The sequence below is a fragment of the Pseudopodoces humilis genome, chromosome 6, assembly GCF_049639895.1.
Source record: "Pseudopodoces humilis isolate 2021_Gansu_Grassland_sample_001 chromosome 6, ASM4963989v1, whole genome shotgun sequence".
Taxonomy (NCBI): domain Eukaryota; kingdom Metazoa; phylum Chordata; class Aves; order Passeriformes; family Paridae; genus Pseudopodoces; species Pseudopodoces humilis.
This window is the reverse complement of record NC_142205.1, coordinates 71,768,847-71,793,076: the sequence shown is the minus strand read 5'-3', so window position 1 is coordinate 71,793,076 and position 24,230 is coordinate 71,768,847. Positions and strand designations below refer to the sequence as shown.

Sequence of the window (24,230 nt, the reverse complement as noted above, 5' to 3'; positions counted from 1 at the left end):
ACCCCACAGCCACACATTCCAGGAACTGATGCAAACATATATCCTGTACTTAGGGAGGCAAACAAGCTAAAGATCAGATCTGACATATCAAACAACAGTCATAAAATCAACAGGCAGAGCTGCCAGCTTTACTCCTAAAGCACAAGGCGTCTGGACATACAGTACCAGTATTTGGGGGCACACAGAAGGGGCTATGGGACACGGCTGATCTCTAGAGACAGCTTTTCAAACCCAGTCATTATACATTTTCCTCTGGGAAAACAGGAGGCAGTAGGATTTAAACGCTTCAATTTTCTCTATTATATTTATTTTAAGCAGACAAGCTGTTTTTTGATATGCTTCTGGCTTTGATAGTCTGCTCAGACAAACAATGCTCTAGTCACGAGAGCAGCTCCTTCTGACTTCTGCAGCAGCCGAGGCACAAAAGCTCTTGGTTTTCCTCAAGTTTGAGAGCAATGCTTTCTGCTTTGTGTCTACATGCAACCTGTCAGCTCAGCTTCTTTATGGCAAGGAAATCTATCCCTTTTCCTCTGCCAGCTTCCTCCCCACTATTGACTGACAACTAGAACTGAAAGAACAATTCACTGATGAGTGTTTTGTGGTGCAGTTGCCTTGGGAACACTGGAAGCAGTAAAAATTTTGCAGCAGCACAAAAAGGAGATGGCAAGAGCAGGCAGAGCAGGGGAGGCTGCACAGTGGCACTGGCACCGCTCTTGTCACTAAGCAAGCCCAGTTCCTCCCTGTGTCAGAGCCCCATCATGTGGGGAGATGTTCTCAGTGGTGTAACTGACTTGGATTTCTACTGGAAGAGAAGGGGCAGGAGGAAAATCAAAACACTCAAGTCTCCACTGGGTAAAGCACATTTGCCCTCAGAGCATCCTCTTGGACACAGACAGGGTGTGTAATGTTCCACGTGGTGCCAGCAACAGCAGCGAGAATTCACCTCCTGGCAGGCACAGGACCAAAGCCTGTGTGCCACTCTGCCCAGAGAGGCTGCCACAGGCACCCTGGCACCGGCAATGAGCTCCTCACACCTCCAGCATCTGACACCTGCTGGGGTCGGGGCTGCTCCTGCTCAAGCGGTTATTAGAGAACTCCAGCCACAGCATGGCACTGGACCCCTGACCTCACCCAGCCAAAACTGATGTATTTCTCTTAGAGCTTTGTTATCTAAACAGTGACATTTAACCCACCCCATGTGTTCAAAGGACTGAAAAAGCTAGGGATGGCTACAGGCATCTGATATTTCTCCAAAAATCATCTTCAGCCAGAATCCAGCTCATAACTCTTGTTCTTGCAATATATAAAAGATTTACTCAGTTAATTCCTTATTTCACAAGGAAACCAGCACGCAACTTCCAGGCCAAGTTGGATTCTTTTCTTTCTATGCTCCAGTTTACGAGAGCCATTTCTTCCAGTTTTAAAGGGAATTAACAGGGACTTCCTCATCCATCAGCTTCCTCACTCCTTTGCAGTTACACTTAAAATAATCAAAATTCAGCAGCAATAAAATTCATGTAAGGATTTAAAAACAAGATGACCAGAATGACTAAAAACATCAGGTGATTAGGGCTTTGAGCTGTTTCTTCTTGCCTTCTGGTGTCAGATTGCTTCTTATCTACTGTAATTTTAAACGCTACATATTTGCTTTACCCACTAAATTAGAATCTGGATTATTCTGCTGCTTACTTTAGATTTCCCAAAGGTACAGCCTTCACATTGCACTATATAACCCCCCTAGCCTCCAAATCCCGCTGTTTCCAATATTTACTGGAACACTGATGTTAGCATAAATGCAAATAGATTTAAGAGAAGAAAAGAGGACTACTTCTAGGTTAGATGTTAACACCACTTACACAACAAAAGGGTCAAACCTCTTCTCAGCGTCCATACCCACAAGAGTTTACAGTCCCACAGAATGCTTAGACCTTTGCACTTCATCTCAACATGCAGTAAACAACTGATAAAGTAATTTTTTTTCCAAGGAAGAATTGAATCACAGTGTTATCTTAACCTGACTTACCAAAAGGTTTAAATGTTATTTTTTAAGTGCTGCCAGAGTCAAGCATCCCTGGAAAACCAACTGTAACAGGCACTGAGGAGACAGAACACTCAACCTCTACCAAGAGCAGATGAGCTTCTTAAGGGAATGTCTGAGGCACACGAGGTGCAGCTCTCAGCCCCACACCTCTCCAGAGGATGTTTCCCACAGCAAGCTCCATGTCCTGGCACCCAGCTGCTCCAGCATCCCACCAGACCCACCTGCTATTCACAGCTGTGATTCTTGCTGGCAATACACACAAATGATCCTGGCCATCAGGCATCCAGACAGCCCAGCCTCCCCACCCTAAGGTTTCCTCTCTTCAGTCTGACAAGTACAGTCTTCAGAGGAACTGAGATGAAGCCAGGAACAACTGACTGAGCGGTCCCTCTTGCTGGAGACACGCATCCACAGCAACACAGAAGCCAGGTGCTTCCCCCCTGTACTTGGAGCTCTGAACCACTCTTCAAGAAAATGCTGAGCACCTTCCTGGCTGACGGAGGCAGACACAGGGGAAGTGCTTGAACAGCAAGGAGAATACCAAAGTTTGGTATACCTGTTGATTTTTACTTGGCCCACAGCAGCCTGTCCTGGCCCCGGTCAGTTCTGTGGGCTCTTGCTCCACTGAGGGCAATGCCATGGCTCGCTGGATATAGCACACCCCCAGCAGTTGTGCTGGCAGCAATGAGACAGCCTGCAGGCAAGGGAAGCTTAAGGTGTGGATTTGTAAGCATCTGTCCCTGCACGTGAGAAAACACAGTCCAAAACATCTTTGAGGCCACTCAAAGACACAGCAAAAAGACTTTTTCCCCTTCTAACACCATCACAGCAGAGTCAGTAACTGCATCTCAGCTCAGCAGCGGTTTCTGAAGGTTTCCAAATTTCTAGCTCTTCAGCTGAGACTCCTCCTTCTCCAGACTCCTTGCCAGAGCTACCAACGTGATTTGCTTCTTGCAGCAGGAAACCAGTGTCTAGGTGTTATGTACAGACTGGGAACTACCCAGCTGTGACTAGAAACTCAAAACCTCCACTAACAGCTCACTATTCCAGAGGTGCAGAGCCAGCACGTATGGTCCTACACTGACAATGTCACCTGGAAAGCAGGTGGCACACAGCAATGACACTGTGAATAGCAACTGCTCCTGATATGTGGGTTTGAAGAAAACACTTTCACTCCGAGGAATATTTCCAGAATGGCGACAGCACTGCTCCCACACTGGAGTGTGTCAGCAAAGAACAAGTATCCTCCTTTATCCTTCTGTGTGTGCTGAGGTTAGCCACCTGCTCCAAGCAGAAACTACTCTAAGATAATCATCTTGCACGCTTTTAGCCCCACCTGGCCAACCCTGAGGGAACAAATCATCTGTGTACCTACCTTGGCAGCTGCAGTGGCTTCAGGTTAGCCCCAGCAACTAGGGCTGATGTTAAAACAGCATCAGACAAGAACCAGAACCAAACCAACCACACAAAAACACCCTCCCTAGAACTATTGTTTTTTAAACTAAGATAGGAATAGTTCGGTCTTCTACACTACAGTTGCCCCCCTGTTTCACTGCTAATGAAGTTAGCAAATGAAATAAAGAGTGCTACACACAGAAACAATCCCCCCCCCAAAGGGAAAAGCCCCCACCTAGTGACAATTGAATGCTCTGGCCAAACAGATTTCCAAAGTGAAGTGTTGTGTCACATTGATTTCATGCAATCTTGTCAGGCTACACTGCTGCAGAGACCTCCAGATACCCATTTATACAGCAGTGCTGCACTCTGGTGCGCAACATCTGTTTGCAATGTGCTGCTCAGATTACCACACTTCTAATCAGGTTTGCAGCTTGTAGGGAACAATTGTTCCTTGCTCAAATGTGAGCCAGGTGGAACATCTTTAATCATATAAGAAGATCTCAATCTTCAAGGAAATCTTCTGTTCCGATGTTCTTTTTCGAGACACAGGATTATAAGAGGATGAATTCCCTTGAACAACTGCAGTAATTACATGCCTTCTGCTGGCTCCTCATTTTAGGGTATCGCGGGGGTAGCCCAAGAGTGGGGCCTAAGAGCTTAAAGCTCCCTTGGAATTGGGAACATACTGCCACCATCATTTCATAACAATTTGCCACATGTCAGCCCAAGGATTACCGGCAGGCTGCAACTAAATCTGCACCAGTTCTCTGACAACAGCCAGGGCAGCAGCTGCTCAACATTGTAATGGATTTACACATCTTACCACCTCTATTTTCAAGAGGAACAAAAAAGGAAGAATACCACACTTGTGTCTGGCAGTTATTGCTGACATTCTTTTAAATAATTACTCCAGTAAGAGATTCAAGTGCAATACAATAAGAGTGCAATGTGTCCATGACTGCTGCAAGATTTGAAAAAACTTTTAAAAAATCAGTAGAAGATATTGGAGAGAAAACGCAGACCCTTGGCAGAGCCCAGACATATCATTTATACCTCTGATGAGTGAACAACTTCAGGTTACTCAGGAAGTGCTATCTAGAATAGCTGAAGTTTAAGATTATCTCAATACGGGGAAATATCCTGAACCTGCATTCAGCAAGCACCATGAATAACTGAAACCACAGCCAAGAAGGTACAGAGTAACATCAGCAAAGCTTTCAATGACTACAGATATTGACAAGAACTCACTCTGCCAAGTTACCTAAACCTGAAGTAGATGACTGCAGAGATCACTGCACAGGTCTGGCCATCTTTAAACCATCAACATCAGCTGTCAAAGAAACATGAATAGTTGGCAGGAGCATTTTTCAAGTTGTAAAAGCAGCTCAAGTCTTTCTTGTTTCTTCTGGTCTGGTATTAATAATTATTTCTTCAATTCTAGCAAGCTGTGTCTCATCTAAAGGCCAAACTGCAGTGGTCCCAGGGCTCCACAGCTGTAGTACCGAACTTGCAGTGGTTTGAAACCCTGTTAGAAGGCATACACAAAAATCAGCTGAATGAATAATCATCCCCCATGTCTGTCCCTGCCAGGACAGCACATGTTTCTGCTGTGACACTGTGCATATCCAGCAGCACCTACTGCAACAGGGCATTCTCGGGGCTGTCTCCAAGGCTCTGGATGATTCCCCTGGCACTGCTGTCTGGCACACAGCCAGCTGGTTTTCTGCAAGACCCACACAGCTGGGACAACACACACCACACCAGAAAGCACCTCTTGTTCCAAGACAGACACCTGCAGTGACCATTTGAAGACACCAGCACGTGGCTGAGTGTGGGAAATCTGGAAGTCAGAAGGAAGCTGTTACAGAACTGGACTTGCTTTTATTCAGTCTCTGCACAGATAACAGGCCTGCACTGGCTCAGAAGGGGTTACACAAGGAGGCTACAAAAACTAAGGGACTTGATCACAACTACATCACACATGATCTGTACACCAGCCAGCAGAACTGTTAACGAGATGACCTGAACCAAAACCCTATCCCGAGATCCAAGTCAGGTGACAGCTCATGGAGATTCCTCCACAGGAGCCAAATGCCTGCAACAGCTTGAGGAAACATTTCCCAACACCTCCGTTCCTCACACAGCCCATCCATGTGATTCTGAGTGTTACCTCAATTCTTGTATTCCTTCTGGGAATCGCAGTATTAAGCTGAGGGAAGCAAAAGGCCATCCTAGGCTGGCTTCATCCTACAAATCATTAGTGTGAATAAATGCAAGATGACCAAAGGCACCGAGTACAACTCACCAGCCAACTGTACTATATTCATGACATTTCCTTCTTACATTTGAGAGCAGCACAAAGTGTTTCTTCTGAGCTTCTGAAACACTTGATAATAACAAAGGGCATTACAACATAATTACAAGGGGTTAACACACACTTGAATCTAAGACCTCCATTCCAAAAGGCTGACCACGGGAGATGTTTCTTCCACTGTCACCATCCAGTTCAGGCATTCCAGAACCAGGATCTGTTTTCCTCATGTGAATGTCTAGGTGCCCCAGTGCTGGCTATTTAACTGTGCTGTCTTCTCTCTCTTTCATTAAGAAGTTGGCAATGTAGAGTTTGCTTCTATCAGATCAAGCACCGGAATTCTTCCCCAGGCCAAGTTTCTTTTCCAGTCATCTCAGGTGTTAGAGCACTACTATTTCCCACAAAAATCCAGGCATAAGGTAGTGTGCGTAGCAACTTAACTTGTGAGAATGCTTTTAATAGGATACACACCAAGGGTGAGAGACACCGAGAGCTTCCACAGTGCTTCCCTATTCCCCAGACTGAGAGGAACCCAACATCTGTGAGCTCGTTTTGCACCCCTTTCCCTCGGGGCACACCAAGGGACACAAGTGTTGCTGCTGGCTCTCCATTCCCACAGGACAAAAATAAGCACAGAAGGCCTAACAGACAAGCAGCTAGAGTCCATCCAGTTCCAGGTTTCTTCTCCTGGTGACCTTTGCAGCAGTGCCAGCCTGACGTGCACTCTCAGCTCCACAGGAAATATCCCAAGTCACAGCAGCCCACAGGCTTTCCCAACGATGATCAAAGGCCTCCCACTGCAGCCTCTGCTCTCCCTTGCCTCACCTTCCGGACACCGGTTCACATACCTGGTGACACCTGGCCAGGTTACCAGCACTTGACGTTGGCAAGTCCAAAGGTGACACGTGATATTCCTCATCTTGCTGTTCTCTCAGGAGGTGACAGGAGTCAGGTCATTACCGAGTGAAGAGCTGCTTTCAGCAGAGAACCCTTAAGCCTCCAAAACCTGGGTAATCCTCTGGGTGACTCTACTCAGCCACAGCCCACACACACAATTTATACCTCAGACCCATGCCAGAACAAGGAAAACCTTTGAGCTGCAACTGTGGTCAATACAGCAGAACACAACTTCAGTAAGAACAGCCACTTTTCAACAAAGTAAATTTTATTTACTTTCAAGACCCTGTGTTTATATGGTCAACATTTCATCTCATGGTAGTTCAACATGTCAGAACTCAGTGGGGTCAGAGGCCTGGCCAAATAGTGCTAACACACTCCCCCACTTGGCCCCAGACATGTTACAATAAGGAAACAAAACTTGTGCTTTAACACAATCCCAGAGTCTCTCTCACAAATGCTGGAACTGAACTCAAGGTATTAAACCTCTGTTCCACTTGCCCTTGGATGCCCTGAGTAAGAGACACAGGTAGTTTGCTTCTCAGTTACACGTTTCACAATCACAAGGAACAAATCAGGAAGAACATGTCACACAGCAGTGCTAAGTACAAATGGAAATCAAAATATTAGGGAGGGACGTTTGTCAAGTTTGTCCCAGAAAGCCTTCAGCTAAAAATTAAAAATGTCCAAGTCAACAGCTTTCTCCTTTTCTTTGATGTCTTGCAACACCGCTTTTCAAGACACTACCAAGAACAGTTCAGTGGGGAACACAAACCAGCTTTTAAAAGATGAATATTAACATTTAAAGATTTATTATACCTGATTTGTTTTGTAAGTGCAATTCACAGTTAACAGATAATTAGCAATACCTTTCTTGAAACCAAGCCAGTATTTACTCTTGTTTAAATGCCATTTCCAAGTCCACAGGAAAAAAGGGTATTGAAAAGTGCACAACATTTTTCCCAGTGCCACAGCTGTCAGTCCATAACCAGCTCAACATGTCCCAAACAACCTGGTTTTTCAGCCATGACTGAATTTCAGGAGATTTTTCCTCCCCTTAATAGAAGCCACTGCCTTTTTTTTTTCTTTTCAGTATGTCAAGAATTAGAGCTTGGATTCCAAGTAACAAAAATAAAGCATGTGATAATATACAGTGAAGACATTTGTTACAATCTAAAGCTGTACTATAACCACCTAAAAAACCCAGCAACAATCAAATGCACTTCCAAGATGCCAAGTGAGGACAGCGATAAAATAACCCCTGGACACAAGGGTAACAAATACTTGGCTGGAGACTGAGTACCTGATGGTTCCCAACTTAAATGGAGTGTAAACTATTCCTGTTTGTTTTGCATGTGAATTCAGGCTCACCTACAAGTCAAAGCAAACTCTGAGTCAAGATGCCAGGGAAACCTTTCTGAAGAGCAACTACAGAGCAAACCCTTCTTCACTAAATGGCTTTCACATGGCACTGAGCATGAACAAGGTGACAGACAGCAAACTTTTCCTGAGAGAGTGCAACAAAACCACAAACTAAGAACACAGTCCTAAAGCAAACAGAATGAATCCAGATCTAGGGACAGGAGCAGCCATGGGCACAGAGGGATTTTCACCAAAGGCTTTGCTGGAACACAACAGCATTACCCTGTCCCACCTTCACCATGTGGAGCACTGGAGCACTTGGCAGCCCTAGCAGAGCATCTCCAAGAATGCAAGATCCAAGTGAAAGAAAACACAGATACTACCTTAGGTTGACCCCAGCTGGTTTATTTTAAGGCATTTTACCTGAGCTTTTGAACTTGCACAAAAACAGTCTTTACAAGTTGTACTAAGGCACCTTTCTCACACAAGAACTCACAACAAAACCCAAGTGGTTCCAGAATTGACTCAGCTCCTTTTACCACACAGGCTTTGTCAAAGGTACCAAAATAAATACTAAAGTGCTGATCAACCAAATGTTAAAACTGCTGCTTAAGTTGCAAGATGATGCAGTTTCCCACTCACAACACCCACATAACACATTATTTTTACTTCCATTCAAGGTAAACATAGTCAAAGCTGAACTGAAAAGCAATAAGGAATGCCGACCCTCCCCGTGTATAGGCAACATAAAATGTTTGTCCTTGACTTGTACCAAAACCGGGCATTAAGCGCATAGAGGCTTATTGTCTTCACTTGGCTGGACAAGTATACTACAGAAGCAGTGTGACTCAGAAGCAGACTACAGGGAAGTAGCAAAATCTGGCCTTAGTAAGGAATTTGACTTCAGCAAAGACAGCCATGGCTCTGCCCCAGTGATGCCCCTGGCACTGGCCCAGCAGAAGCACACCCTACACAGGCTGTGCCAAGGCTTCACAGGCACCAGGAGCTGGATGCACAAGTGGTTTTAACTGGAGGTAATCAACACACCAACACATCCCTTCAACCCATGTGCAGTTAGAGGCAGCCTCTGCCACTCTTTGGTCCCTGAACTGCTGTGCATACTTCAGCAGATACATACACCTACAGGCAGGTATGCGTACAGCTACGAGGTAATCACGTCACAGATGGAACTTGCCTTGCTGAGAAAGGAAAGGAAGAGAACCAAAGGGATCTTCAGGAGGACTTGTCTGTGGAGCAGCATGTGGCTCCACATTCTTATCTGAAGATGCTCTCCTGTCCACCAGCCTGTCTGTAAAAAACAAAATGAAACAGAACAAAAACTAAAGTAAAATAAAATAAAAATGGCAGGACTTACACCTATGCAAAGCTATGCACTGTACAGGGTGAGGGAGGAATATCTTCTCTGGCAGGGGGCTTGACAAAGGAAGGCTTGTAAGAAGCACAGCTCTTGCCTGCACAGCTGGTCCGACTGCAGGAGACAGGCAGAGCGCCTGGGAGGCTCTGCAGCCACACCTGTCCCTACTGGAGCACCGGGGTGATCCCGAGCCTTTGTGCAATGCTATGAAAGCAGCGCTGGGATTTTTTTCCCCAGTGAAAAAGCAGACTCACTTTCTTGGCTCCCATTTCCGCACTGATGATTAAGTAGTTACAGGAGCTGTTTAAGAAATGTACTTCTTCACAATGCTGTCAGAAATGCAGCATGAAATGTCACTTCTGGCCCATCACTAACTGATGATCACAGCAACACCAACGAGAAACAATAAGAGCCAGGAGCTCCAATCTGTCACTCTGTGTCACAGCTCCCCACAAAGGTGCTCCATTCAGAAATTCACCCAATTGCACATTACCTTTTAATACAACCAGCATTATTCTAGTAGAAAAACACCAAGCATAAGCAATGTATTCCGGCCTAGGAATTGGATCCCCTTTTACAAGAGAAGTGATTAATAACCCCAGCAGCACCCATCACTGCACACACTGACATTAATCCTCTCAAGGCACCAAACGCGATGGTAATGCCAGCCTGACAAATTGTGGCAACATCTTCATCCTCTACCAAAGGCTTTCTACATTTACTTAGGTGTTACTGTCATAAACACATAAGCCTTAAAAACACTTGCCAGATTTAGAAACATCTTTAATTTATGTATAAAGTATCATCTCAACAATACAAACTAGACTTCTGAGAAGAGACAGAAAGGATTCGTGTTCTGAGAACTAGTCAGCACCACGAACTTAGACACCACTGTATGCGAGTTATGAAGTACAGGACAGCAGTTGGCTTTAGTAACAGAAAAGTAGAACCACTGATCAAATCTGCATCTGCAATATTCTTTTCTCTAGATGGCAAAAAAGTTACCTAGTACCCAACAGCCTTTTTCCCCTCATAGGAGATAGCCTAAATCTAAAGAGAACTCAGCCTTCAAGTTTAATACGTATCTAAGGAAATTCCAGTAAGTCTTACGCAGTTAGAGACAATTTCATCGGCACAAGACTTAATTTTACAACAAATCTCCTGCCCTCTCATTATTCCAGGCAAGTCTGAGAAAGTACCAGGAGACAACAGGAAGTATAATTATTTCTGCTTTGACTGCAGCAAAGGCATGATCACTGCCAAGTACATTCATACGATCTTTGGCACAACACCCTCGGTATCAAAATGCCGAGTTAGCAGGTCTCTGAAGGTACGTGTGTATCTACATGCACACACAGACACAAACCACCCGTGCTCCCCCTCCCCTGAGGGACACCCAGCCCCAGGAGCTCAGAGCAGCTGTAAGGCAGCCCCCATCTGTACAGACAAGGCTGCCATCTAGTGTGCTCCAGGCAAGGGAGTAATTCAGGGTTATTTTTGCATTCCCCCTGTGGGAGTGACTGAAGCCCCTAATGCTGGTTCCTACTGAGCAGAGCTGTGCTGTTGGGTTTAGCCTGCTTCTCAGATACAGCATAGCAGGTGTGTGATCACACCCCGCTCTCCTGTGCACTGAACTACCTCCAAGAGCAAGCCCAAACTGCACCTTGGTTATCATCTTCTTTGGTACTTGCATTTGTTCAAAACTTGTGGCTTAACCAAGTCAATCTCACCCAACTTACGATAGTAGTGCCAGCAGTCCAGCAGCCCCAGATTCTGAAAGCGGGTGGTGTTGTGCTGACCTTGAGTACAAACTAACCTGCTCCAGACTCACCAGTGCGTTATTTCAGAAGACTAAGGGCCACACGTGGTAGGAGCAGGCTTCCAGATATTCAATTCTACTACTGAAACAAATCCTTAACTTGCATTTGGAAGGAATGCTTAATTTCAGCTAGTACTTGAGCCATTTTTCCCAGCTACCAGTGAGACATTTGACTGTAAAATGTGCGCAGGCTCCATTCCCACATCAAAAACAGGAGTCTGATCCGATCCACACGGGACACAAAGGAAAACTAACAACCAGAGTTCCACAAATGAACCCACCCAGTCACTTCCCTAAAGGATTAATGGGTAAGGTGCATATCCAATAAGAAAAATACTCAACTGAAGGCAAAGGTATTTTTTTCAGTTACTCAGAATTCAACTTTACTGTACTTTTAATTGCAAGAAACTTGCTGATAGACAGCCAAGCATATACAATCTGTTTTTTAACATTGTCACATCTTCCAAGTCCCCCTAATAAATCTGATCTCAACAAAACCAGTTATAGGAAGAGCAACTAACAAGCATGTGTTCAGCAATTAAAAACAGAAAGTAATTCCAAGTAAAAACCATGGAGATAACTGACTTCACGAGGAAAAAGTTTATTCAACTATTGCCATATCAGTACAATAAACCAGCCCTTACATGTAGCCACTCAAAAAGGACAGTACAAAACATTAACATAATGTAATAGATCAATTTTCTTTCAGGCATTTTCAAAGGACATATCAGACCCACACAATCTTCTGCTCTGGTGTGCAAGAAAAAAGCTGGAAAGGAATAAAGCAAGCAGCCAAAATTCTCTTCCCATCTGACAACATACCTCTGCTGTTGAGAGCCTGGTGGCAATGAAGGTGACACAAGCAGTGGAGAAGAGCTAAGACACTACCATTTCTGCAGTAATTGAGCCAGTAACTACCAGTTTCAGACGGTGAGTTCCTAGTGCACATGTTTTCAAAAAGGAAAAGGAAAGGAAGACAGGCCCAACTGTGCCCTCAAATGCTCAGAAAGAATGTTCTGTACACAGCCTGCACAGTCCTCGGACAAGCAGGTGTTGGAACTGCTGAGCAATCAGAGCCCTCATTTACTGGGAAGCAAAGTAAGCCTTCAAACGTCCCTTACTTGATCTCAGCAGGTCAAACTCTCTGTCCAGCAGCTCCTCCTCTGTCAACTTGGAAAAATTGTCCTCTCCAAACGGGTTCCAACCTGACATATCAGGTGGGTTACTGATGTTCTGCTTTGGGTAACTGGCAATCGCTTCAGCATCAGGAATACCTGACCTGTGGAGTCAGTTTGAGGAAGCAAATAGAAACATAGACAGGATTGGTTATCAGGGTCAAAATCTGAGACACCCTCCAGAAGGCCAAATCCTACACCCAAGCAGCACACATGCATTAAGAGCTCATCCCAAAATAATTTGAAGGCCAACTGAAAAGAAGCCTAATAGGAACTTACACAAATACATAACCTGGTTTCTAACATCAGTGAAACTGGACAGATTTTAAAGTTGTTTTTATTTTTAAATCAGAGAGGAAAGGTATTTTTTATTACATACTCTGTTGTTCACAAGAATTAATGCAAAAGTCATCATTTATTGCCATCTATTAAGCAAAGGCAGGTCCGAGGGCCACTGCTTAGGGACTGTATCTCTTCTGAGGTGTACATCATGTTACACGCTCAGGTCACACCTCTGAGCGCAGGAGTAGGCAGCCCTAGCACATCAAGGCCAACTACAAAGCTGCTCTTAACAGCGTGTTTGAAATTCCTTTCAGATGCACATAACATCATTCAACACATGCTACTGACCATCCCAAGCGAAGGGGTCAGCAGTCAGTTCCTGGAGTAAGTCCATGAAAAGGAAATACTGGAAAAGATACTTTTAAGAAATTGTACCAGGCTGATATCTGTTAACAAACTGTCTCACTTTGCTCCCAAAATATCCTTTACCACTGAACACCCACTGTCCAACTGCTCAAAGTAATCTCTTACCACCAAAGCAAGTAACTTGTGAGAGAAGGATTTGGCAGTGCTAACCACAATTAGTCAATGTAAGGCTCCAGTAACCCCCAGGCTGAGCTGAGCCACAGTTCTCACCTGTTTGCAGGGTAGGGAGGATCTGCCACTGTTCCGCCATGCACTGGGAGAGACCTGGGGTAGGAGATTAAGGCTGGTGCAAAGTCTTGTGGTGAAGTGATATATTCAGGGGACTGCGCCTGCTGTGCCCGCTGCTGAGCCAGCATCTGCTGCTGCAGGAGAGCCTGCTGGTACTGCTGCACCTGGGGAAATCAGGGCTGTGTTAGCAGAACACACATGGGCTAGCAGAAGCTCTTCTGCCAAGTATCAGCGCTGCTCCTGCAGCCAAACACACCCACGGCCACCCTCCAGAACACACAGGCACAGAGACACCGCTCCAACAAGCCAGTGCCACTGCTTTGCTTTTCCAGACTATTATTACCACTCGGATTTCTGTAATTACTGCACCCCAAATATGTGCTACTGCAGCACTGCTAATTGCCTTTTCATCACAGTCTATTCTTAAATCTTAATACAATACTCCAGCACAACTTCTCCTGATCTTTAAAAAACAGGCTGTGGCAGTTAGCTCTCTTGCTTTTCAAGTAAGAACTGCACATCACTGTCTTCAGCCACTCTCTGTCATGCAACATCTGTTTGCTGCTGTGGCTAGTACTGGAAACATTAACCAAGTATGTTTCAAATGAGCACAGACCTTCTCATGAAACTTGGGATAGATCCTATCCTATTATTAATACTCAAGTGCAACTCCAGACAAGCTAGCTTGGATTAACTTTCCCCCAACCACATATTATTTTAGATGCCAAACTGCATGCTATCAACTGTGTCATCTCAGTACAATTAGCCAGGCACTTCTCTTACTGCATCTACACAAGAGATTTACAAGCACAGGCCGTATTTTAAGACTCTACCATCTTTGTGACATACCATGGCAGGATATTGTGACTGGGCAGGCTGCTGCTGGTACACAGATTGCAGCAACAGCTGCTGCTGGACCATCTGCTGGTGCACTGCTTGGTGATACTGGAAAGACAAAAAAGAGCTTTAAAAAGTAATGATACCCCCTCAAAAATAAGCAAGTATTTAGTTAATGCTTCTTCTGACTACCACATGTATGACTCCACAGCGTTTTTGAATTAAGATATTATATTAGCAAAAACCAGCTTGCAATTCAGTCACTGCACTTCAATCACTCTGGTAGGAAGCTTTTTCCTTCCCCCACTCCCCAATCAATTCTTAACCACAAATCCATCAGATTTTATTTTTAGTAATTCAGCACCTGGTGCACGTACAATCAGGTACTGCAAGCATAACATCATCAGCCATAATGACTCCTAACATATATCCTGAGCTCCTTTACACATGGGTAAAGCCTTGAAGTCACACAGCGGTGATGCAAAGCAAGACAGAATTCAGGGTCAAACTGCAAGAACAGAGCACAAGGCAAGCAACTCCCTAGGACAAACATGGCAGGGCCTATGAAGGGACAAAGCAAGAGTAAGAAGGGATAGGTGTTCTTTTAGCTGGAAAAGTACAGGCAGCAACAGCCCAAGTGTTGAACTGGCACGATTCCAAGGGTTATTAACACACACCATGAGTCTCGGACACTTGTCTAACAGATCTGACTGTACCTGCTGGATATAAGCATCCTGCATGGCAGGCTGGTGCTGCAAGTGGTGCAGCTGCTGCAGTCTCCAGTCTCCCTGCTGCAGCTGCTGGAGGACCCTGTGCTGCTGTGGAGTGGTCCCTTGGGACTGTGAGATGTCTTGTCCATTCCCTGGTCGCGTGGTTCCTGTGACAGACAACACTACTGACATCCAGACACCTCAGCTTCAGCCAGAGCCTTCCCTGGCAGGTTTTCACCTCAAGCTGACACTGTCTGCCAACTTCTCTTCCCACTATGACCAGATTTCTTTTAGATTTCTTAAAATCTACCAGGACACCTGGTAGATACCAAGTCAATTTCTTTAAAAGTAATTCCAGGCCTGCAAATTTAACCATTTCTATGTGCAAGATGCTGGAAGCTTCCCCGGTCTCATGACAGCAAGCTGGGTTCCAGACTTCTGCTTCACTAACACTTAAGTTACACACTGCAGGACCTCAAACCCCTATCTCAAAGCATACAGCTTTGCATGCATTCAACACAGACCTATTTTGAATTCTTTTCTTTAAGGAAACTATTAGCTCATCCATCAAACTCCCTTAAACAGAACATCTGATCAATTTTACCATTCAATTTCTTTTGCAACTTTTAAGAGACAGGTACTACCATACATTTCTCTCTCGTATGATGTGTTTTATATTCTGAAGTCCTCATCTGTTCCTGTCGTAACAAAAAAAGCTTTTTCAGATGGATGTTATATGGACACCACCTGGTAAAAAGTACTCATATCCGGGACACATTCTGTGGCCTTCTGAGACTTTTCCAATACCATCCCTGAAACTACTCTTCCTTTCCTGCAGCAGACACTTAACAGCACAAAATGCAATGTATAAATGTCAACTATTTGTGTGAATATTTACCAAAACTCTTTCTGAATAAGAAAAGGAAGAAGGATTTTTCAAAAACCCCTTTCACTCAACTGACTCTCCCCTTACTCCTCCTGAATCCACAGTGCCATGTGGAACAAATCTGTCAGTTATGACAGAAATGACATGGTTCCAGCCTACAAATACCACCAACATATTGGTGCTATCTCATAACTTCTTCAGAATATTTATCTTACTACAAAAAACCCCAGTTTCATACAGAAGGGCTCTGTACTTTCTGTGCATTATTCACAAGTCAAAACAAGTGTGAACTTTTGTCTGCAGTGGGCAAGCTCATTCAGAAACCAGTGTGAAGCACAAGGGAAAAGCACTTTCACTTCTCAATCTGCATTTAGTTTTTGTGGCCCCTCGAATTTACTACTCACTCATTTAGAGTCTTTCAGAAATGACGAAGATTTGGGTTTTGGTATATAAAAAGTAAGACTGATAAAACTGAGTTTTACATGTTATCTCTAGTAGAGCAAGAGGAAGAATGGAAGCACAGTTCCTTCTTTATTTTGGTCCATCCTTAAAGATTAAATTACCTTTTTGCCCACGATGAGCGAATTCCCCAGGAACTTGTACTTTGACAGGAGTTGCTGAGCTCTGGATCGCCAGCACGCTGGAAGGGGCAGTGCTTGAATTGGCCTTTGGTCTTTGTCGTGGTGCAATTGAGGTTTCTGTTGGTCCAACAGCATCTGTTATTCTGAAAGGGCAATTTTTCCCATATAAGATACTTGAGAAAAAGACTACTATTTCTACTTCAAATCTGACATGGTACAGTTCTTAATAACTGAGTTATATCTTAATCATTTCCACTCTACTTCTGCACTGCACAGATGTTAAAATTTGTTTCCTAAAACTCCAGTCCCATACTTGAGTCCACCACAACCCTGTAATTCCAAACAGGACTACTGTCCATATGTACAAGAAGTAAGAGAAAGAAAAATATACGTTAGGTCAAATTATTTCTACTTCTACTGATTTATTATATTATTGTTTCTCTTTTTTTTTTTTGCAAATGGAGCTGATAATTATAGCTGAATGTATAGGAAACCAAGTCATACATGCTGGTAGACCCAAACCCAAATAACTTCCATTAACAAGGAAAGAAAAGGTAAAGGATTTATCTAGTGGTGCCTCAAGCACATACACACTAGATTATAGCAGTAATCAGAAGCATGGAGAGGAATTTCCAAGGTTTTTGATATGTTTTTACAAACAAGAACAAAAAAGTGAATATTTTTCCATAAAAGTTTCAATTTGTCAAAAAAAATAGCAAAACCCACTTCCCTTCAAAATAATAGTTTCTCTCCCTGGATTCTCAGTAAAATGAGAAAAGTTAGAGTGGAATCCAAATAGACTTGAAGCTCTTGGGAACAGTTTATCTAATGATTTCCACTGTGGCAATATTTCATTTATTAACAAGCATATGAAAACAGACTTTAAACAAACGTGCAGCTTATTAAGATTAGAAGAAAGAAAAAGTACAGTCACATCCTCTGCTCACCTTGCTTTTATTTGGCTTTTTCTAGCAGCTGCCTCACTAGCTGTCATGGGTTCAGGAAGAGTTGAAGGGACAGGAGAATTCTTGGGAAAAACAAATTTGAATCAATTAAAAAACAAAAATCCTGAAAGAAAAAAATTCATTCCATATTGAAGAGGTATGCTTGGATTCAAGACCTCCACGTGTTACAAGGCTTCATGCAGAACTCAACAGATGTAGATGAAAAAGGGTTTAACTTCACAGTATCTCTATATCCTCTCAAAGTGTTGCAGAAGTTAAGTGGGACCTGACTGGTCTGACTCTTTTTTCAACTGCTTCACTTCATTTACACTGCCAACTATCAGCACTAAGGTACGTGTTCTCCAAGCACTTTTGTGTGACTCCACAGAGACTTACTTCAGCCTCAAGCTCTAAAGCAAAGCCCAATCTTCTGAAGAAACTGTTCTTAGCACACTCTGCTCTTCCACCACAACACAGATTCCAGACAACTATACAGCGCCAAAGCTTCGATGGGCTTTTACCTTACCCCCACCTCAGTCACATTCCTGAATGAATCCCACATCACCTAGACCCTGTTTTACAAGGAATATGGCAGTTTGGGGCAAAGGAGGAAATCCATCATCTCTAATGGCAAATGCACATAATGAATGCAAATCTATATCTGGTCACAAATAATACAAACAGTTCATTATCAATTATTTCAAGACTTCCTGGTTTGTTTTAGTCTGTGTTTCCAAAAGGCAACACTCAAACTTACTGAGAACCTCCTTCTACAATGATAAAGGAAACAAGGAATTCAAAGGGATCTCAGAAAACTCACTTGTCTGCCTCTGAAGACAGACATTACTACAACCTGTTGTAAATTCAATTTTGAGATGGATTGCTCTTGATACTTGTCTTGAGACTCACTTTATAATACTCAGCAGTAGCTAGATGTCCCCAGATTCCACTGCACTGCAGATGTCATTACATCTGTGAAGCAAGAGATGTCAGAGAGCAAGCTCAGACCCCCATGGAAAGCAAGGGTAAGAAGGCAGGCTGACTCAACTACGGCTCTGTTTGCTTTCCAACTCACTCTAGTCCTTCCAATGCATTAACACAATTGCTAAGGATGCCTAAGTGAAGGGCTTATCCATGCTCTTGACACTCCATTTACAACATTAAGCCTTCTGTGGTCAACAATGTTAATACCTGAAAATTTCATACTGATTTTATTAAGAGATAACCGACAGCTAAAATACTAATCCAGGTACTGGTATGGTATCAATACAGTCCATGAAGCTATGCCCTCAAAATTAAGAGCATATTTCGTTTACAGAGAGCTCATATCTCGTGCACACAACATCAACCTGATGTGTTCTCTGCTCTGTGTTCCACTTAGGAGCCAGGCATGGCAGAATTGATGTGATCTCTCAGCTCATCTGACAGACTTCTCAGTACTACCTACACTGTGATACAACACACTGAAAGCACAGAGGGAACTCAAGAGTACTTACGTTAATATTAGACACTGGACACTCCTTTTTGGCAATTTTAAAGGCAAAGTAAGATACTTGAAAGATATCAGGTCTCTGCTCTTGATCTGGTTCAAGCATATATCCTGCAAAAATTGATAAGACTTATCACTGCTAGATTACAAAAAAGCCTGTTGAGACAGTATGCTACCAGCAAGGAAAAAATCCAGCAGTTGCATCAAATCAGCTTTCCACCCTAACCATCATCTACACTGTTATCTTGGGTTTGAGGGATTTTTTTAATACTTTTTGTAAAGTCAAGTAGTTTACAGGGTCAAAAACAGCTGTAGAACATGTATGCTGCTTGATAAGCTGACATTCAGCTGTGCAAAAGGGAGCTAAACTGAAGTAGGAATTAGTAATTGCAGAGAAAAACAACACAAAATCAACTCACCAAACTAACATATTACAAGATTAAAACAAAATTCCATGTAGCTAAAATGAGATTGACAGCTCTTACTATTTAATGCTAAGACTTTTGTCTGTAGGTTTCACTGACTGTGAACAATTTTGCATATAAAAAACCACAGTTTAATGAAAAAAAGGACCTTCCCCTGACAAGACACACAATTCCTGATGCTCCCTCTCAAACATTTGCTTCCCAAATTAAAAGGTTCAGTGTTTTCCCAAGAAATTGAAGTTACTTGATACTGTCTCAAATATAACACAGTACACATAACCAGGCAATCTTGCCTCGATAACCAGAGAACCTAAATAAACAATAAAATACACGACCTAAAAAAACCTAAGGTTCTAAAAATATGTTCTTCTATGAAGTAAATCAACAAACGATGATAATAAAACATCTCACTTGATGAGCAAGGTGAACTACACTTGCCAAATGCTCAGTACAACAGCCAACCTTACACATCATTTTACAAAAAAATGCTTCATAGGTGGAAAAAATAATTTTGGACAGATCATAGAATTTTACCCAAAGCCATTATTTCATGTCCTATACAGTTCCACTGCAAGTTTAAATTTCAACAGATTTTACAAAATAACAGATTCCAGCACTCAGCTGCAGCACCATGACATGGAAGCAGGACACTCACTCAAGTGACTTCTGTCACTTGATTCTGAAATGAAAAATTCATGGGGTAGGGCGTGTTCAGCTTGTTCCTCCCCAGCCCCTGCCTTGTAAAAGAGCAGAGATGAAGCCACAGTCCCTGAAATACCTTCCACGACCAAGTGCAGCTTTTTATTACTTCCACTCCAAATGGAAAGAAGGGAAGTTTACATAAGGACATTCTGCCTCACCCACATACACTCCATGTCAGTATTGCTCATCCTGGCACAGCCATCCATTGAATTAAAAAATCTGCATTCATACCTAGGAGAAAGGATTAAAACCCATACTTTTCTAAAGAAAACCTAACACTGACAGAGGAAAGTACTTAAGTAATTTGAAAATTCATCTCATTTTGTCACTATTGGCAGAAGACAAGTGCTTACCATAAAAACAGCTGTTTCTCAATTATCAATGTGCATTCAAAAAGTGGTTTGGATTTGGTATGGCCTATTATATAAAAGCATAAACTACATGGTCAACACATCCATAACTTGAAGTTACAAGAGCTCCTATTCAAACCTTTTGAATTTTTCATATGCTGTCCATCTCACTCTTTCAAGTGAGGCTACTCTAAGTTGAAAACAAAGACAATACGCTGATGATTACTGCAAATATTAGTTCTCACATCTCTGTGCCTCAGTAACAGATGAATCACAAGCCTCGGAGTTGTTTCTTGGCCAAAATTTTCCTTCACACACTTCATGCTGCCAAACTTTTGCCAGAGTTTGTGTCTGACACTTAGGGTTGCACAAGATTTTCCAGACTTTTGTTCCAGTATAAATCATGCAACTACTATTAAAATTCTCCCCAGTGCAATTAACCTCAGCACACTGATGTTGCCATGCTAAAGCTGCACTTCAAATTTCTCTAAGCACAACTGTCCAACTTGGACAGAAAATACTGTCAACACTCTGACCCTTCCACAGAAAATACACACTTAAGGGCACAAAGAATTAATAAATAGAGCTAAATAATAAATACAAGCAGTCTCTGCATTCCCTCTATTCCTTCGGGATTTATGGACACCTAAGGAAAAAAAATCATCCTTGAGCCCCAAAGAAACGAAAAGGTTCCTGGAGCTTCAACAACTCTCTTGGGGGACTGAGAGGCACAGCTGAACGTGGCAGATCTTGACAGCAGTGGTGCTTAGCAGCACTTGCTGTGCTTTGCTGGCTTCATGAGATGGAAGAGTTGCTGCCAGGGCCTGTGTACTTACTTATCAAGCAGTGAACGCTGTGGGAGTATCGCGAGCCATCCGGGATAGTAAAGTTTCCATCACAAATGGCAACCTGGCTTTCTCCAAAGGGAAGGGAAAAGAAGCACAGCTTATACAGCAAGCAGCCCAGCGCCTGTAAAATAAACACAAGCCCTGTGAGGGGATGAGGGCCAGCCCGTGCTACGACAGGGCAGCTCTAATAGGATGCTGCACCCTGGCTACAGTGCATGTTCACACGCTGTGCAGGAGCTGCACTTGGGAACACAGCTGACGTGACAAGCTGATGGATCAAGAGCAGCTCTAACAACACTTGCTCTTCCACTTCTTCCTGTAGCACACCAAGTACAAAACCAGAGTGCACCAAGAGCTGCATTTGCAGTGTAGTATCACCACAGATATCACCATGCTTTGCACTAAACTCCTTTTTGTTTCTTCTCTGCACATCCACTAATAAAAACACCTTTCTTGATCATGCTGGCAACAGGTTTCCCTAAAAAAATCACTGGAGGCTATCAAGCAGAAACTAGAGCCAATTTAAGACATGTTCTAAATCGCATCCCTCTTCCTTTAAACTAAAAAAGGATCAAACATAGGATTAATTTTATTTACAAAAATGTAACTACCCAAGATATCTCTACTCTTCTGTGTTCTATAGCTGTCCAACATATTTAATCTTCCAGTAATTAATTTTTCAGTCAGTCAAAGCTGGTTTTAATTCTCCCCTTCCTTAACCAGTCCCATACATCACACTATCCAATTTTTTGCTTACCCAGATATCTGCCTTGGTAGTAATTGGCTTTCCTCCATACAGATTGATCATCTCAGGAGCTCTGTATGATAGTGTAGTGTACCTAGCAACATAAAACACAGAGGACATAGCTAAAAATCTTGTCTCAGAACTGAGAGGCTGCTTTCCCGATCCGCCATGCACACACCAATCACACGAGTTTCAGACATGCACCTGGAATTATTGTCTTGTGTGACCCAAGTCATTACTGCATTTGCAGCATCACAAATAACACCTGGAGCAGCAGTATGACCTGTCATACACCAGAACAAGAATTAAGTCAGGTAAAATTCGCTCTTAGCATTACTCCCCCAAAGCACAGACTTTTGCCGGAGAGCCCGTGCATACGCAGCCAGGCACCTGACAGGGGGTAACTGCAGAGTCCTACAAGGGCTCTCCCTATCTCACACAACCATACACAATGCAGATTTCAAAACACTAACATCCCAAAACAACTGCTAAACTGGGAGCTCAAAAACTTCAGAGCTGGAAAGAGCCTGTATCACTCACTTCATGGCTTGAAAACAAGCAGCCTGTATTTACCCCTCTGCAGAGTTAGCCCAGAAATGAAAAACCAAAATAATACATGCTTTCAAGAGTGCGTCTCAGGAAAGTTGAAATATTTTTCTTATCAGCCTTAGGAGAACAGACATGGACCATACTCTGCAAATGAGACTCTATATTTATCCATTGCAGGGCTTATTTACACCAGTTCTTGGTATCTTAGCAAGTATTTTCTTAGCAGTATTAAAACAGCACAAATTAAAAATATCCAACACCTAAAATGGCCAGGAGCCATTTTTGACACATATTTTTGAACAACTTACTTGCACATTTCCCAATAGTTTTATTTTAAGAATCTCAATTTTGAAAAACAATCTGTGAATAAATGGAAGAAATTTTATCAAATAGTTCCAGTCTTTTACTGTATTCACACCAAAATAAATTCAAGATCAGCCATTAATTTCAATTCATTAGTGATACATGCACACCACACTATAATACATGGAATTTCTATGCAGCACAGTCATTGTTTATGACAGATCACCTAAAAGTAAACTTACTTTTTAATTTCTTCTTCTACCATATTAACACCATCTTTTTGAGGGTTCAGGTATTTGTTAGTAGCACTGCCAAAATCACAGAGAACGTAATTCCCGTTATCATTTAACAATAGATTCTCCACCTTGAAAGAAAGTCAACACACAAAAAGTAGGTTAATACAAAAGCATTAACTTCCAGGTTAAGCGTGACTCAATGTTCTCACACACAAACAGGAAGTTCTCCAAAAAATCAACTGCTAAACTTCATTTTAGCAATAAATAATGTCCTAGGGTTACAATTTTTTTACAGCTCCACCAACAGCAAGCTCCCATCTAGAAACCTCCTGTATCCTCAATCCTTTTCAAGCAGATCACTGATTTTAGCCTGGATTTTCTTACAGTGAAGGTCATACCTTCAGATCCCGGTGAACTATAGGTGTTTTGCACTGATGCAACCGGGCAACAGCTTCACAGGTGTCACAAAATATTCTCATTACTTCTGACTCGGTGAAGCCTGTCTGCAGCCTCTGGTTCATCTGGTTCACAACCTGCCCAGCTAAAGAAACAGGAGAAATTTCTTTCACGTTATTCCCATCAAGTACAGAAGTAAAGACCTAGTTAAATGCATTAAGCCCACAAATATGATGCCAGTATGTTTTCCACAGTTACTGTATTTGAGCAAAACAAACCTGCTTTTCCAACTGCACACTCTTGTATTGCCCTAAACGAAAAGTTATTGGCTCAAATGAAAACAATCCTGTCTGTGTGGCTGAAATGTTTTTGAAACCAACCACTGCAAACAAAAAGCATCCATCACACCAATATGTGACCTCAAAACTGTCTCTTGCTCTAGGATCCCAAACTCTGTCAACCAAATGAGTTCATGAATTCATTCTCTAGACACCCTCTCTGTCTTTCTGGGAGACAAAGGAGGAAGAAAGCGGAGGCAGGGAAGGAAGGAAGCAAACAAAACCCTGAACCCATCCTCCAAGGACAAAGATCTCTCCATTTTCAGAGGCTGCTTTTAAGGTTGGATATCAATACACTCCTGTTTCTAGCAGTAATTTTACCAGACACCACTAAGCTCTTCCTACCACAATGCTCACCACACACTGAGATGAAGTGGGATTCTTGCAGAGACACAGCAGGACCTTGATGGGCACTCTGTCAAACAAGGATGCTTAGAACACTGAAAGCCAATCACTGTCAAATGATCAGACAGCTGACATCCATGGGGCTATTCACCAGGATCATTAGGGAAAGAGTACTACCAACAAGGAGTCACAACTGAGCTCCCACAAAGATACAGAAATTCACGAATACAAG

At 42.9% G+C, this 24,230-nt stretch overlaps 1 protein-coding gene across 2 annotated transcripts in view; it reads right to left on the bottom strand.

Moving 5' to 3' along the window:
* The window catches only part of BMP2K (BMP2 inducible kinase), a 48,156-nt gene that overhangs the window by 5,250 nt on the left and 18,676 nt on the right, over positions 1-24,230 (bottom strand). Inside the window, exons 4-15 of one of the 2 annotated variants that reach the window (XM_005531746.3) lie at positions 23,318-23,460; positions 22,926-23,047; positions 21,844-21,925; positions 21,075-21,207; positions 18,769-18,872; positions 17,276-17,355; positions 16,311-16,471; positions 14,868-15,028; positions 14,164-14,259; positions 13,297-13,478; positions 12,325-12,482; positions 9,205-9,318 (exon numbers count right to left, since the gene is read on the bottom strand). In XM_005531746.3, the coding sequence (XP_005531803.2) occupies positions 9,205-9,318; positions 12,325-12,482; positions 13,297-13,478; positions 14,164-14,259; positions 14,868-15,028; positions 16,311-16,471; positions 17,276-17,355; positions 18,769-18,872; positions 21,075-21,207; positions 21,844-21,925; positions 22,926-23,047; positions 23,318-23,460 (1,536 nt within the window). The remainder of the gene's footprint in view (positions 1-9,204; positions 9,319-12,324; positions 12,483-13,296; positions 13,479-14,163; positions 14,260-14,867; positions 15,029-16,310; positions 16,472-17,275; positions 17,356-18,768; positions 18,873-21,074; positions 21,208-21,843; positions 21,926-22,925; positions 23,048-23,317; positions 23,461-24,230) is intronic. The other variant, XM_014260396.2, reaches the window with a different exon arrangement.